The following is a 16,172-nucleotide window of genomic DNA, read 5'->3' as shown; positions in this document are numbered from 1 at the left end:
GCATGTTTTCATTATATTAGCAGCCACAATCAGCCTCAATCAGCCTCATCAACACAGGATCGGATTTAATAGTCAACTGTACAGTAATATATTTGCATGCAAAAATCATCTTGTCTCAAAACTCCATGTGAAACCAGCACAACACATACTTATACAGTTCCAAATGAAGAATCCTTTTACACTTGTATCAAGATAAAATCATCAAGTGTGTCAGTGGATAAGGGAGTCAGAGGCCTTGTGTTGTTTGACATCAGATCGAATGATCAAAATCAATATTAGTAACCTCCTTAAATCAAATCTGCCATACATGTGCTAAAGCATTACCAAAGAAGAGCTGAAAGGATTCAACCCTCTTTTTTAATCTTTTGAATTATGACTACTGTAAGAAATATGTTCCAAGTACATTCTGTCGATTCTAGATAAGCTGTAGAAAACATTTGTACCAGAATCCTGATAAACAACAACTACCCTTCCTGTTGTGTTTTAATCAGGATCGCCACACCCTAAAACTTACGAGGCAAAGGTTTGCATAGTGGACACACGGCAGAGACTGTGGTACAGGCAGGACTCTGTCCTAATCAGGAAGGAGATGTCAACACAGGTCAAATTAACTGCCACAATAATGACTGGCACCAGACACACATTCGACGAACAGCGAGTGAATTGTGAGGATAATTTATTCTTTTAAAATGCCTTATGAGGAAGTGCTTTTGGTTTACTGATACAAGTACCTTGTGAGTTCATTGCACTTTTAATTGAAAACAAACAAACATTTTCCAATCTCATCTTCAGGCACACACCATATAGCTTTGTACAGAGACCAACAAGTGAAAAGAAGGCTTAGGTTTCTTTTTGTTTTTTTAAATTCCTGTTTTGTGTATGTATGTGTTTAAGTATATTTAAACTGCAGAAAACTTCACACTGTCAGACAGTTTGGTGGAGTTAAGGGTCTTCGATGTCCAGGAAATACTTTGTGGGTGGTGCAGCACCTCGGTACCAAGCACACGAGTCATCACTCCTCTTGATACAAGCATAGTGTTGAGCCTGGTCTCCATTGACTTGCTTGTCAGTCACCCAGTCTGTCCACAGGCACTCCATTGGGCCGCTGATCATGCAAGGGATGGAGCTGCACCGAGCTATCTGTGGTTCAGAGGAGACCAGAATCAGGAAATCAACGTACCGGTACTTTTGTTTTCACAATGGCATCTCACTAAGTTTGACAGACACTCCTACCTTGCAGTCACAGCCTGTTTCATAGCGCTGCATCAGGCTTTTCTTCTGGATGGGACTCATGGCCTCCCAGGGCTTAATGAAGTCACACAGTGTAACGTGCATCAGCCCATCTTTCTCTACTTTGCCTACAGTACAGAGAAACAACAGTATGACATTAGAACATTATTTGTTGTGCATCTTTGAATGCATTGGGAGGTGAAGGCTATACCTGTGATCAGATACTCCTTCTTGCCATTAGTCTCTAGAGTCACTCCACACATTGCAGAGGAGGGAGCAGTGTAGATGGCATCAATATCCTGACTGGGACCTTTAAACATCTAAGACAAAACATTAAGGATCGTATTATGTTGATGTTATACAGACATGAACATGACCTCACTTCATCTCATACCTTCATCTGTTTGATGTCATACTTGATCCGTTTGATGGGATTTCCATAGACATCATTGCCAGCATCGACCTCCTGCCATCCAACTGCCTTTGCCCTGATGACTACGAAAGACAAAAAAAACACAATAAGATTTTCTGTAAGTTTGAGAGTCGCCATGTTGATGTGAACTGGATCTGTCTGTATCTGATTTAAGCCCTGCCCTAGTCTGGCATGATGGAGCTGGCCACAGCACATTACTGTGGCTTGGTTCTGCGGAGTTTGCATGTTCCAGGTGCTAGAAGACAGAGGCACATGAGTGTTTCATCAGCTGCATTTAGAGGGAGGAATGTGGGCTGCTGCTCCCGGGTCCCTGGGCTGACACAGAAGGAAGCCAGTCAGCAATCTTTTGAAAACCTGAACTGGATTGTCCCCCTCACCCCCAGGCCTCTGTCGTCCTGCCTCTATGTCTGGATAGAGGTGCTGACATGGAAATTAGCCGCTTTCTTTCTAAACCCCTTTTCTCCTTCTCTCTCTCTCTCTTAAGTTCCACATTCCAGAGACTTTTGGATGAAACATTTTTTAGAGCTATACAGATGAAGTCAAAAAATATGACTCATGTAACTCATGCCTTTTGCAAACACTACCTTTTTAAAGCCCAAAAGAAGCAGTCTACAGTAGGCCTACTGCACTGGTCATATGACATCATAACGCTAGCTACACTGTACTATAAATTATAAGAATATAACTAAGTCAGAGCTCAGATTAAGCTTTAAAGTGCAGGAGACTAGCAACGGCGCTAATGCTCACCAGATGTTCCCTCTCCAGTTCCACATCAGTCCTTGCTAGGTGGCTACTGATTGTCTGTGTGTCCTTACCAAATAAAGAGACTTTTCATTTGTTTTATATGAAGGTATGAAGCTGTGAGCCATGGGTACCACTAAGTCATAATAACAGAGGTTCAGGGAACATCTCAGCTTGATGGTCGAAGCATCATCCCTTAATAGAAGGAAAACAAAGACAACAGGGTGTGCACGGCTGTGGTACAACTAGCCCATCAAAGGTGTACTGCAGTACAAATACACATGTTGACTGCACAAATAGTGGTAGCAGGGCTGAGTAAACCTCTAACCACAGTGCATTAAAAGAACTGCAGCTGTATATAATCCTCTAAATTCATTAACTGTATCGCAGTTATTATTCAGCGTTTCTGAAGCATATGGTCCTGCAGGATCCACTAAAAGAGGCAGTACTCGGGCTCAGAATGGGTCTTTTACTCCTCTGTGCTGATACCCACACTGCTTTCCAGGATGTGTGTGTTTACTAGGAAAAAAGGCTGACAGAGCCCTGTCATCAACAGGATTCACAAAAGTGGGAATCGTGTCATTTTGTAGTTACTCAAGCAATAAACACAATATCTTGCATGAATAGTACTGCGGGTTATGGGAGTGCTTAAAAAACAAAAAGAGAAAAAAGCAAATGCATGTCATGTAATTGCAGGGCCTGTACATCCATTTTCCTGGATGAGAGACCACAAAGTGGTCAGACCCTGACCGAGAGAAACTAAAGCACAAACTCAAATGGGCTGCTGGTCTCATCCGACCCACACACACACGGATCTATCCACCGTTGTCTTTTGGTTTTCTGTCCTCTGCCTTCATCCCTTTAGGTGCTCCGGCAGTTTGTCTGTGTGTCAGGTGACATTTCATTAAGCTCAGTGTATGACTGTATGTGATTGTAAGCAGCTGTTGTGAAAGTGTGCAAACACTGAGTCTGGTTTTATGTCCGCTTTGTTTACATAGCCGGCAGGGCAGTGTTTACCCCGGAAATTACCTTAAAGCCAGCTTCTCTCTAATGATTCAACCTCCATCCTCACAAGGAACAGCACCCATTGACACAAAAACTGAATACATAATGAGCTCAGCATATGATGGTCCAACATTCTTCTGCCTTGGCTAAAGACTCGGGGGATAGATTTCCATTTATGAGGAAAGACTTTTTGTTCCTGTTCTTTCTGCTTAGGCAGGATAACTGGAGCTGAAGCTGACCTAGGCATTTAGAGTCATTCGCAACAGATACTACATTTGTGCAGCTTAAGTAAAGGTTTTGCTTCAGTAAACTGCCCGACGTTAAGTGCCTTCCTCACACTAAATTGTATTCAATAAAAACATTCAATGTTTTTTCTAAATAAATGATAATCACTTACAGCTTGGAGCACAGGGAGGTTGCCCAGGACGTTGGGGGAGAAGAGTATGCTAACTTAATGGAGCAATTCTTCACTGCCTCACAGTAAATATGCCGCCTGTTCATTGATTGAACAAATGTTTCCTCTCTTTAGCTTTTAAAGCAAATGTGCAAGTTCACAAACCTGCGATACGAAAGTGTGTGTACTCCTAACTGTTTGTGAAGTCAAACTCAGGAACAATGAGCTCCTCAACTTAACCCGGGGTCAGCATCAGCATGAAGGAAACAGCCAGGAAGCTCAGATGATGACGTTTGCTCTGTGCACTTACTCATCTATTAGGAAGTGATTTCACAGGATCATCCATGCACAAACACTGCTTTACACAATTGACAATGTCTCAGTGTGCAATGTTACTATGTTGCTGCTTTGTTAACTGTGGCATAAACCCTTTGATCCTGCAGTATTACTCATGGGTGGACCCCAAGGAATGATCTTACTGCCAAATATCCATCCACCCCCCATCTCTGGATGATTTACTGCGAATCCTCCAGTTTAATACAGTGTCTTCATCCTCCTGTGCGTGGACTGAGGGGTAAAGATGTATTTGAATATGTGGCCTTTCCTATAGCCTACATATACATACACTCAGCCACGCTCATGAGCAAGAAAAAAGACTTCTGCAAACTTTAGTTCAAACGGCTGCACAAGCTGCTCACTGTTCATACTGTTAGCTTAAGGCCTGTTGAAGGCAGCCGCCAGCAGTGGTCTGCAGAGATGGAGAGAAGGGAACTGCCTGCTCTCAGAACATTGAGTGAAGAAGTGTCAAACACACCTCACAGTGTTATGATGGCAGAAATCTAATTCATCAGCAGCGGATGGCTGCTTGTGTATGGAAACTGTGATCACATATTTTAAGAGGCCTAAAGGCTACAATGGCGACAAATAAACCCTTTAAATTCAATATCAATAACTACATACAAGTGGTCATACTCCACTTACCGACATCCGAGCTGCAGAACGCCTCCTGAGGATGCGCAGGGGAGCAGCTGCAGGCTTCTGCCATGTCTTCCACCCGCCACAGAAACAGCACGGCCAGAGTGACAAAACAGCTGTTCATTGTCCAGGTCATCCTTGGAAACTTGAAGAGGAGGAGAAAGAAAAAAGCGGAGGATGGTGCTAGTTTAGTTTAGACAGTGAATCAAAGGATCTTCCGCTTCGACTGACTAACAGACGGTCGTCTTGTCAAAGTGTTGGATGGATACGGCATGAGAGGAAACTCATTCCTGTAGAGGACTGCTCTCTGGAAACACCTCTAAATCTGTTTTCCACTACAGTGAGAAGCGGCCGTGTTTTATTAGGCTCCGCTGACTCCGCCCCCCAGCGGTCTGCGCCAGTCAGCACAGCAGCAGTGGAAGCCACGGGCTCCCGGCACCTCCGTCACAGCTGCTGCATGAAAAGGTGGAATAGTTGATACTGAAAAATGATGAAAGATTGAAAAAAGGTGGTTCACATGTTGCGGTCTGATGACTAAAAGTTAAACCCTAAACCAAGACATAAGCAACGACACAGCCGTGCTTTCACCTGATCTTATCCTGCTGAGGAACTGTTCAGGCCAATGTATCATCCCCTGTTTGGTTACCAGGGGAACAGGAAATTAGTCACTGATATACAATGTGTGGAGAAACATGTAATGTGTATTAAAGATCATTACAGAAACATCCCAGAATATTAAACTATACTATACCTTTTTATTTTTGCCATACAGAGCAATGTGTTTAACATGCATGGCTACTTTTACACAACCAAGCTGTTATAGGATCTTTGGATCCCCCACCTGTTACACTTCTAACTTATCAGTGTTGGTCTGCCTTATACACTGTTTGTTACAATGTTTCATGTTGATGGGTTTGATGAGATGAGCTTGATGGGATTTTATTTTAATTTTATTTAAAATGCTATGCCTCTATAAGTTGTGTTTATTTTATTACAAATAGATGACGTCCATAGTCTTTACCAATCGGCATATCACATAAACCAGTGGCTTGACAGAAGAGGCTCCTACATGAATGTGGCATGAAGAATAAACCCAGCATCACGCCCACAGGAACATTATTCTATAGTGGAATTCTTTCGTCATTTCTCATCATCTGCTTGTGCACAAAGAGGTAACAGACATCTCTGTTAGTGGAAAGTTCACCACCTCAGCAGGAAACGGAGGATCTCAGAAGTTTGGGGTTTGTGGCCTGCTGTGTTGATTCTGGCTTAAAAGGCAGAGATCACAGTGAGGGCATGGTGTGTTTGATGAGGATGAAGAAAGAAGAAGAGTGAAGTGAAAGGGACAGTATCTGCTCTGGCTGACATCATATTTGGCTGCTGTCTGTCAGTCTTCTGGGCATTCTGTCAAATGTTTCCACTGTTTTCCACAGCTGAGCATCATTTCTGCCTGGTTTCTTTTCCACAGGTCTCTTACAATACTTAATGATTGTGTAAAAATCAGGCGAGGAGAGAAAGCAAGAAAGAACCAAAAGAAGGAAATGTCCTTTGTAGTGACTCATTTGTCTGTCTCTTTGTCCTTAGAGTAAGAGTGCAAGACAGACAAGGAAAATTCCGAAATTGTTGAAACATTTTGTAAGCAATAATGACTCGTAAGCAGAGTGGAAGTTACCTTGCACAAAACGCGTGACAGGAACAGAGACGCAGACGTCGGCCGAGCAGTGATACGTGAAAAGGAAGTGACACATCTTGTGACAAAAAGGCTGGAAATGAGCTTCTACCTTATTCCAACTTACCAGAAAGAGCAAAACATTCTTCAGGTGGTGAGTCCTGCTCATGTCGCCGACTACTGGGCATGTTTGAAATGACCTCACTGCACATCCATCCTGAGCTGATTCCCACCCTGAAGCTCTACATTTAAAGATGTGTTACTTTATCAACATTTGGTTTTAATTTGTTGCTGGAGGGTGTGGATTTGTCATAGAAGTGCAACGTAGGCAGCCCACTATACACATGCCAAAAGGGTCTTAAATATGGCCTAAACCTCCATCCCCTAAATTACAGATGTGCAAGCCAGGAATACTCTCAAACGGAAATGCCCTGTGGGACTTAAAAAGTGGTCTCATTGTGGGAACTGGTGGGTGCTGTGGCAGTGACCCACATCCTCTTGCACCCACCCTCTCTACTCCACACAGTGCCTGCACACACTGGACACCGCCTGACCACCATGTAGCTTTGACTATCCTGTTGTATTCCCTGCCACAAGCCAGGGGTAATTCCCATGATTTTCCAGTCATAGGTGCAGTATTTACTCATGTGACGATGTAAAAGAAAGCTTGAAAGACCCCTGCCTCACCCACACATGCCCAGGAATTCTGTTGGTCATTTCCTCAAGGCCGGCAACAAAGCTTCTTCATCTGCAGTCATGGGAACTCTCACTTTTGTTTAACATACCCAAACGAGAGCCACCAAGACCCTGCTAACTCCCAAACACATGATGAATATTCCCAGTCATCCAGGTCATTTTCATTCAAAGGGTTGAAGCGAAGCAACTGGACTTGTAGAGTTTTCTTGAAGACGTTTTGCTGCTCCTCCAAGCAGCTTCATCAGTAGCTCTAATGGAAAACTCTACAAGTCCAGATGCCTCGCTTCAACCCTTTGAACTTCACTAACATACTAACTTTGCTTCAAGGTTCACCCTCCAGGTTTCTTATAGTGGAAAGATAAACCTATCCGGACTTGTAGAGTTTTCCTGAAGACGTTTCGCTGCTCTTCCAAGCATCGTCAGAACTGAAGCTCTGATGAACTGACGTCATGAAGAAATATCTACAAGCCCAGATGGCCTGCTTCAAGCTCTTGAATGAAAATGACTTGGAACTATGAGAATCTGCATGGATGAGCAGCAGGTGTGCTCATCAACCAGGTGTTAAGGGGAAGAAAGAGGAAGAGCTGCCCACGGATTCACAGTCTGACACATGCACAAAGATCCATCCAGTCACAGACACCCATAAACACAACAGGAAGAAAACGAGGGAAATGATACAAGAGGGAGAGAAGCCTAACAATTGTAGCTTGTCAAGCTTCTTTGAAAACCCCCACCTGGCCATCAAGCATGTATTATACATCATACTGTATTACAATATGTGCAAAGCAGTGTAATGTGAGTGAAGGCTTATGTGATGGTCGTATAAGCAGGTAGATCATAATCTGCAATGCCACCAGCAAGTCTGTGGAGATCGGCTCACTTCCACCTTCAAGTGGCCCCCTGCAGTTTTTGGTGCTTCCTCTCCCCTCATTAAACACTATATGCTTCACCATGTTCGCAACCTTTAGTCCGACATGCAGTGGGTTATATAAAGTGGGTTTATTAGAATTAAAGTCAAAGCAATGAATGATGTTTAAATGGTTTGTTCCAGAGAACTGTAAATGAGCAAATGATTTCCTTTAAATGAGCATTCAAAATATTTGTTTGTTGATATACAAATACTGATTAGCACAACCATCCATTCATAAATACTTTCATAACTTATGAATTCATAATTATTTATAAGATACCATAATGTATAATGTTGCCACCTGTGTTGTTTTTGTCTTGTAAAAAACACACTCTTTTGAAATGTTGGATGATGTTTAAAGTGATTAAGTCAGTGTCATTGTTCATAATAGCTCCTAGCTAGACTAAAGAAATGAACTATGTCGTGACTTGTGGGACAAAGTATTTGGTGGGTGAAATGATGCAAGAAGGAAAATACAGCCAGATGTTACTCACAGCCAAACAAGTCTTTCATATATGATGTCTGAACTTTCCATTGGGATGGATACAGTAGTTTACAATGACCCCAGATGTCTTTGGATTTTTTTATAAATGAATCAAAATCAATGTTGCAGTAGTGGAGGGGTCACTTTCACATCTTAACACCTGATCAACAGCTTGGTGTATCCACAGACAGACTGTTTCCTGGAATGTCATGAGTCAGTGTGTGTAGCCTGAACCCAGGCATGTAGCTACATGTTGTGAACGTGTGACTTTCAGTAGTCTTGCAGGCTAGAGACAGTCTGATGTGTGGTGAGAGCTGTTTGGGAAGACTGATTAACTGGGGAAGCGGCAACCATTAATCATTAAAATGCTGTAAATGACATTTCAATTGTAACTTTTGCCACTATTGTTAATAAAAACAAAACAATAAAAACAAAGAGGAATAAATTCCATAAGTTTGTAAATAATTGTTTTAGACTTTGGTCTGCTTTAAAAAGCCTGTTGAATCCAAACCATTTTCACTTCCTGTACCACAGCAGCTGCTGTCTGATCAGCTACTACACAGGTTTTATTGTGTCCAATAAAAATAATAAACATGTATCAGCCTGATGATTATCATGGTTCCAACTTCACTTTCTGGTCAGCATTTAAATCTCATATTGCAATGAAAGGGTAGAGCACAGTAGGGTTCAAAATTTACAGCCACCTCTTAATTCTGTTTTTTGTGTGTAATAAAACAACAAAATCACTTAATTGCTCCAGAGTCTGTACACCTGCTGCTGATCAGTTCATCAATCAGCAGCACCTTCTGCAGCCAAACCTTCTTAAAGCAAAATGGATGCTTCCATACCTAGGTTTGTTCTCTGGTCCAAGTTATTTGTATGTTTGTGAACTTGCAGTGTTTTCCTTGGATTTGGTTTCTTATCACACAAAGGAACATCCAAGTGTACCAAAACACATCATGTCAAACCATGCAAGTTGCTGCTGCCCAAAAAACAAGATGGAATCAGTAAGGTTTCATATCAGTACACAGGGGTCTGAATTTTATGATGCGGTGACTAGAGGTTTGGAGGACAGCAAAGACGCCAGCTTGAGCGCGGACGTATGTGTGCAATAGCTGGAGTTGAAAATGGATCTGACCTGAAATAGATCTAATCATATCCAGCTTTAAAGCTATCCGGATCCCACTATTGATCCCACTCAAGCTGGATTGACTTTTACAGATTGCAAAAAGTCCACAAAAGGAGGTGGCAGAGAGGATGTTAGCTACAACTTTGCCTGGAGGTCATGGGTTCATGACCACTCTGGATGAGTTTTGACCTGTTACGTATAAAACGTTTAAAATTTTGCAAAAGAAAATTATTCATCAGCACGAGTTCCTCTTTTCTCCTTTGTAAATGTGCATGCCTACTAACGACATACATATGAGCCTTTGTGGAGCAATCATAGTGACAAAATACCTGAGAGTTCATGCCGGAGTCTGCCAAAATGTTGAACTGAGGCACATGTACAGTGATGTGGAGCTTATTTGAACTTGACCCCGTTTACTTATTTTAGGTTAACCTTCAGATAACAAGGAAACAAACTGGACCTTTTAAAAGAACACAATAATAAAAACACTTTACAAGGAAGGACTAAATCACTTTATTTGCTATTACAAAATACAAATAAACCCAAATGATGTCATTGTAACTAATCACAAGACTTGATTGGTATCTGAATTAACCATATACTGTATTATTCAGCCTGGCCTTGATGTTGGGTCACATGTACACTGGTCTCACCACAAAGTGGTAGGTGTACTGGTCATCAGGACAGGGATAGGCAAAGGCCTGGGAGGCATTCACATTGACAGAAGCCAGGTTGCCTTTGAAGCTCTGCACCTGACACACATACTTTCCCTGGCACATGAGCAGAAGGCGGTTCTGATAGCGGACATTACTCTGTGTGTCGAAGGGGTTTATGGGAGCCAGCCTTGCAGTGGGAAAGGACTCACATGTCACACCTCGGTTTGAACATTCATACTGGCTCTTGAAGACATTTGCCTCCCAGGTGATCTTCCTGTTCTGAAAGACTAGGCTGCTGTGAACAGGTGAACTGAATGACTTGGTTGTGGTTTGACTGTATGAAGTCATAATGGGATGACCATAGTTGTAGGGCGTCCTCCTGTTGTATGCATTGTATGTTGTTCGAACTACTTCTTTCTTGGAAGAAGGGTCAATAGCAGTGCTCCATGGCTCAGCAGTGTAGGTCCTTGGCCGGTACTCATTTGCTTCTTTATTGAACTTTGAGCTGTTCTGGAGGTTACTGAAAAGCAGAACATTAAACTGAAATGCTTTCAGTAAGTTTTCACGGTACAGATTTTCGTGAGCCTTGTAGAGAGGAGAGCTAGACTCCAACTCATACAGCTTTTCAGCAGGTATCATAGGGAAATGGATGTGACTTAACAGATCAGCCTGGATTTGCAAACTGATGGAGCTGCCCTTCTCTGTGATCCATCCCTCCACAGTCTGAAGAACATAATACTCATCTGGCACCACCAACTCTGAACAGGTGAGAAGAGCTGTGAGAAGCTTCACTGAGACACTGTTCCAAGCTGGTGAGCTGGTCAAGTTTTGGTAGTTCCAGGCTAGGTACTGGATACAGCTTTCCTCTAAGATCAGGTCCTGAGTCTCCACAGCATAGTTGTAAAGGGACACCTGAGAGTCAAAGGATTTGTCCTCTGGGAGAGTTTTGGGAAATAGCCGCCCGATATCCTCCATTAGCTGCTTTACCTTAAAATAAGATGCCATCCAGTGCAAACACATGGCAGAGGAGAAGGTCACATCCATCTTATGGGTGTAAAGGTACCTATCAGGAACCAGAAGTTTTAAAAAAGATGTTTTTAATGTACTTTGCTTCTATGCACACAAACCCCTGCGTAGCAGAAAATATAAACTATAAATATATAAAATTCTTCATACCTGATAAAGGAGGTGAAATATGGTTGGCAGGGCTGTATGACTGTGATGGTAGCGTTCCCCTCTGAAGTACTGAAGTCCGGTAGTTGTGAGAGGATCAATTTGTGTGCACAGATTGTTGTCTCGACAGTCTCCACGGTCCCGTCTTCCTGATGGTTTCCAGTGGGACTCTGGACTGAGATCAGGAAGTCACAACCAGTCCCACTGTCAAAGATTTGACCAAGGTCCCCAGACAGAGTGATGCTGTGGTCAACTGTAGAATCGCTGATGGACACATTATCGCCTGGAAACACATCATAATTAACTTTTGACAGAAAACACACACTCAGCAGCATTAGATGTAAAAGAGGTACTTCAGATTCATACTTCCTGTTTCACATGTGACTCCAGCGTCTTCTTTGTGTGTGCAGTCAGTCTTTCCCCAGCCTTTCAATTCACATTGAACAAGGTAGTTCTCTGTGCCTTCACAGTTCATGTCATCCAGCCAAATGGGTCCAGGTGCTATAAAGTACAATGAATAGGAAAGCATTTGTAAACAATCACCCATACAGACATATATAGTGGGCACTATTATGTTAAACCTCAAATCACACTCTTCCCCTGACTACCAATGCCCTCTGGTGGGGAATTAACAGAAGGAAAGGGCACCTTGTCCAAAGTCTCTCCCAATGATAACAGCTTTGGCACCGGGGAAGTTGAGTTGACGACACACCACCTGGGCCTCGGACAGATCCCAGTTATCGTCACACACTGTTCCCCACTTCCCATCATGGAAGACCTCCACACGGCCCTCTGAAACTCTCTTAGACCCAGAGAGCCTCACGTCACCTTCCTGCGGCTCAGGGTTTTTTTCTGTAATAGTTCAACAACAGAAACAAAACATACATATAATCCACAGCTCATCCTAGAGTAGACTGTACAGTTTTTACACATACATGCTTTTGATGACTTACTGAACATCATGTCAAATCTGAAACCATTTACGGAGACATACAGGAGCAGAAGAAGCCACAAAATTTGTAGATTATGTTGTGGAAGCATTTCCAACTGCCAGTGTGGGACTCTAACAGGAAGCAATGTAAAAAATATATTATCCTTCTGCATTATGTAATGCCGTAAAAACAATTAAGTGGTTGAAGTAAGTAAGACAGCAGTCTTTTTCAAAACAGTGTATTTATATCAGGTGTACAAACATTTGCATTAAAGACCATACATTCAGAACAATGAAAACAGATTACGGTACCTTCTTTCTTCTAGCCAAAGCTGTAACGCGCTCTGTTCTTTAGTCGACCTTTTCTTTGCAAAAATGAGGCTCTGAGCTGCATGCGCCACTCCCCAATGCTCTCCCTGAGTTTCACTTTCCTGTAATGCAACAGATTGCCCAATTGTTTGGGGGACAAGGTGGGGGTGGGCGGGGGCCAATGTCTAACATGTTAGAAAAACACGTGACAAATGAACAAATAATCAGGTGACAGAACACCGATACTCCTGCTAAAATCACATATAAACAGTAGGATTCATTTTCTTAAAAAAACCTTCCGATGACACTTGATAAGAAAGAATGAAAACACGCCTTTATTTGGTGCAAAAGGGAAACCTTTAACTTTCTAAGAGTGTACAGTGTGCAAATGTATCCGAGGAAGAAAATAAAAATCAGTTTGAAAAGTCTTTTGTACATTCATCATAATAAGGTCTACAGACCTGTCGAGGACCAGCACAATAAGCCTGGGACGAAGATTGTCCACCACAGAATATGCTAGTTTTAAAAACCCCAACAAAGACTATAAGTATCAGCCTTTTATTCATCCTTTGTGATGAAGCAAGGAATGACACTTTAAGGATGGAGGTTGTGTGTTTTACAGACTTAATAATGAAACAATGAGTGCAATGATTGATTTGTAAACAAAGCAGAACCACTGTGTAGTGTTCTGTCTGTCTGAGTCCCCTATATGAACTCCAGTCCTTCATATTTCACATCCCCAATCTTGGTTTCAGGTAAAAGGATGCGTCCATCCAGGGTGAAGGCTATGATATATGTAGCAATTGTTCCAGCATCTTCCTCTGACTTAAGGGCCAAAATGATCTGGTCATTTGTATTGGGGACAAACTTAAAGGAGGAAAAGCCATGAGTGGGGTTGAGTGGGCCCACTCGGCTTACGATAATGTCATTGAAATCTGGCGAGCAACTAAGGACGAGGTTTGTAGCACGCCGCTCGTCAGCAGTCTCTTCATAGCGTTCCTTGCTTGCACGCCGCGGGAGGAAAAACCAGCGCTGCAAGGTGTCGCTCCACGCTGCCGACTCGTGGATGAAATAACCTATGGTGGTTCAGAGAGAGGTGGTAAGTAAAGTAAAAGCGTACAGAAAGAAATGACAGCAGTTTGAAATGAAAAGCAAATTGGCATCATCACCTGGTGGATCAATCCCTGCAGCTGTTTTCATAGATTTGTACTTGGGAACCCAGTTCTGATGTTGCACATCCCCTCTGAAGCCCACAACTTTCACCCACTCCGGATTGTTGTTAACGTATACACCTTCAGTTGTCGTCCACTCCTTCCCTAGACCACCGACATACAGGTGCTCATCCTTCACTGCCATCCACTCAGCTTTGAACCCTATCAGGACAAAGCACATACATACTTAAGCAAAAGTAAAGAATTACAAGTTAAAGTGCTGAATGGATTGGTGTGAAAGTAGGGACTGACCTTTAGGAACACTGCCGTCACCATCTGGTAAGATGACCCAAGGCACAGCCTTGTCTCCATCTATGTGGTAGACTATCCCTGTTCTGTCATCAACACTGTACAGCTTCCCATTGAACACCACCAGCTCAGACAGCTCCATCCCCCTGCCTTTCTCTGACAGGTGGCTTTCCAGCACCACCCAGTCTGCATCCCACTCAACAGCCACCTTGTCCCCACTCCGTGAGACGAGCAGGTATCCCCGCCGCATGTAGCTAAACCATGCCAGCTTTTTGTCACTGCGAGAGTTTGTGTCCAGGTCGGAGATGACGGCAATGCGGTAGCGGGTGCCCTGTGATGTGCGTTCAGGCAGACTGAGGGGGTATGTGCCATTGTACTGGGTGTCACTATGACCGGCTCTCCAGCTATGTGAGCTATAAGGGTGGTAGCGCAAGCCTGAGCTCAAATGCATGAAGAGCAGCAGGACCAAGGCCAGAGAGACAGTCGCTGCTACAATGGGCCTCCACTTAAGGCGGAAACGGGGGTTGGTTGTGTTGGCCATAGAAGCTAACATGGGGAGACCTCCTACCGAAATTCGAAGAGTGTTCATAGGCTCATTCTTCTCCAGCCGATTAAAGCCTGGGGGAGCAGGCATGGAAGACGGTGGCCTGGAGAGACCTAAAGAAAACCAGAGACAGTTTATCATTAAGACAGGCTGTTACAGATTAGTCCTGCCCGTCGATGAAGATTCTCAGTCATCTAACTGAGGCGGCTGGACTTGATGAAAATACTCTGCAAGTCCAGTTTCCTCGCTTCAACTTTTTGAATAAGTCCTGCCTGAACACTCAGAGAGAAGCAGTTGCCACATCTGCCTCGCCTTGAAAACACCCAAATAGTGCCTCCTCATAGTACTCCTAATCCTGCGATACGTGTCTCTTAAATCTAAACTGAGCAAAAGCATTACACTGAAGCCCGTCAGAAAGTCCCACCCACCCAAAATTTGAATAGATCAGAAAAGTTGTACTTACATACTCTCCATATGTAGGCTCAACAAAACTTTTCTCTGGACAGCAGGCAGAGCACTTCTATGTAACCCTAGTAAGAGTTATAACTAACGTGGGCAGAGGTTTAACATGACACGAACACAAGCAGGAAGAAGCAGGTGTCCTACAGTTTGTCTTGAGGATATGGAGAGCGGGAGGAGCCGAGGACAATGAGAGGATGACGACTACAAACAGGTAAATCAGGAAATACACAACCAGTCAGTTTCTGTAGGACGTGCCACATTTCTGACTTCCTGATAGTTAATAACACTTCATGGTGCTGCTTTTAAAGTTAGAGGAAATAAGCACTGTCTTGCATTTTACTTTGAAATGCATTTGCTTTGTTTTAAACAAACGTAAAGACATTTTTTAAGAATATTAAACAAGAACATACAATACTCTGCTGTAGTTTCTTTATTGTAATACTGGAGTATAGGCAAACAGATTTCTATGCCATTTTCCCCCATTCTAATGCCATTTTCTATACCAGTGCACTTGAAAAATGTATTTTTTAATAGCTGTAAACATTTGTATATGTGCTATAGTATATATCACAGTTGTGTGGCCTGAGTCTTGTAGAACAACTACCGGCAGTAAATGCACCCCTCAAAACCACAGCCTTGCCTTCTGAACTTACTGAATTTTAGCTTCTAGCTTCTGACTAATGCTACTCTAAATGTGTTATAGATATATGGTGTTAGATCTGTGCACAGACAGGTAGATTTCCTGATACTGGCCTAAGTATTAGTAAAAGAATGACCAATATCTGTGATAGTCCAATATTAAATGATATCATATCATGAATAATCTGGTCTGGCTCTACTTTAAACTGCTGTATTACTATGTTGACATTTGCCTATGAATGTATGTGACCCTTAGGCTGACTCAACAATCACAATAATACTCATAACACTGCAGATAAACTGGTAACACAATCTCTGAGTCTGGTTTCAGG

At 42.8% G+C, this 16,172-nt stretch overlaps 3 protein-coding genes across 6 annotated transcripts in view; all 3 read right to left on the bottom strand.

The window, feature by feature from the left end:
* Window positions 1-643: 643 nt before the first annotated feature.
* On the bottom strand, window positions 644-5,132 carry timp2b (TIMP metallopeptidase inhibitor 2b). The gene is made up of 5 exons (XM_028412955.1): window positions 4,785-5,132; window positions 1,625-1,725; window positions 1,442-1,550; window positions 1,234-1,358; window positions 644-1,140 (listed from the first exon to the last, which is right to left on the bottom strand). Exons 1-5 carry the CDS (start codon window positions 4,912-4,914, stop codon window positions 943-945), a joined length of 663 nt encoding a protein of 220 aa, XP_028268756.1. The 5' UTR covers window positions 4,915-5,132; the 3' UTR covers window positions 644-942.
* Window positions 5,133-10,155: 5,023 nt separating this feature from the next.
* Window positions 10,156-12,897, bottom strand: lgals3bp.1 (galectin 3 binding protein, tandem duplicate 1). The gene is made up of 6 exons (XM_028411159.1): window positions 12,739-12,897; window positions 12,449-12,558; window positions 12,144-12,347; window positions 11,862-11,996; window positions 11,499-11,778; window positions 10,156-11,385 (listed from the first exon to the last, which is right to left on the bottom strand). Exons 2-6 carry the CDS (start codon window positions 12,534-12,536, stop codon window positions 10,299-10,301), a joined length of 1,794 nt encoding a protein of 597 aa, XP_028266960.1. The 5' UTR covers window positions 12,537-12,558; window positions 12,739-12,897; the 3' UTR covers window positions 10,156-10,298.
* Window positions 12,898-13,047: 150 nt separating this feature from the next.
* Window positions 13,048-16,172, bottom strand: part of cant1a (calcium activated nucleotidase 1a) — a 5,025-nt gene continuing 1,900 nt past the window's right edge. For 2 of the 4 annotated variants that reach the window (XM_028411164.1, XM_028411161.1), the window contains exons 2-4: window positions 14,199-14,852; window positions 13,905-14,108; window positions 13,048-13,811 (exon numbers count right to left, since the gene is read on the bottom strand). In XM_028411164.1, the coding sequence (XP_028266965.1) occupies window positions 13,441-13,811; window positions 13,905-14,108; window positions 14,199-14,829 (1,206 nt within the window). In that variant the 5' untranslated portion in view covers window positions 14,830-14,852 and the 3' untranslated portion in view covers window positions 13,048-13,440. Of the gene's footprint in view, window positions 13,812-13,904; window positions 14,109-14,198; window positions 14,853-15,202; window positions 15,403-16,172 lie in introns of all 4 variants that reach the window. The other 2 variants (XM_028411163.1, XM_028411165.1) reach the window with 2 other exon arrangements.

Source organism: Parambassis ranga, chromosome 8, assembly GCF_900634625.1.
Source record: "Parambassis ranga chromosome 8, fParRan2.1, whole genome shotgun sequence".
NCBI classification, from domain to species: Eukaryota; Metazoa; Chordata; class Actinopteri; family Ambassidae; genus Parambassis; species Parambassis ranga.
This window is presented reverse-complemented; position numbering and strand designations above follow the sequence as displayed.

Bases quoted from the DNA above. Each gene is read 5' to 3' on its own strand.
- timp2b (XM_028412955.1), bottom strand. From the start codon at position 4,914: ATGACCTGGACAATGAACAGCTGTTTTGTCACTCTGGCCGTGCTGTTT. The intron at 1,726-4,784 runs GTAAGTGGAGTA...TGTCTTTCGTAG, and splicing joins GTTCTGCAGCTCGGATGTCG to TCATCAGGGCAAAGGCAGTT. The intron at 1,359-1,441 runs GTATAGCCTTCA...TCTGTACTGTAG, and splicing joins GAAGGAGTATCTGATCACAG to GCAAAGTAGAGAAAGATGGG.
- lgals3bp.1 (XM_028411159.1), bottom strand. From the start codon at position 12,536: ATGCTTCCACAACATAATCTACAAATTTTGTGGCTTCTTCTGCTCCTG. The intron at 12,348-12,448 runs GTAAGTCATCAA...GAACTATTACAG, and splicing joins CAGATTTGACATGATGTTCA to AAAAAAACCCTGAGCCGCAG. The intron at 11,386-11,498 runs GTATGAAGAATT...GGTTCCTGATAG, and splicing joins TATTTCACCTCCTTTATCAG to GTACCTTTACACCCATAAGA.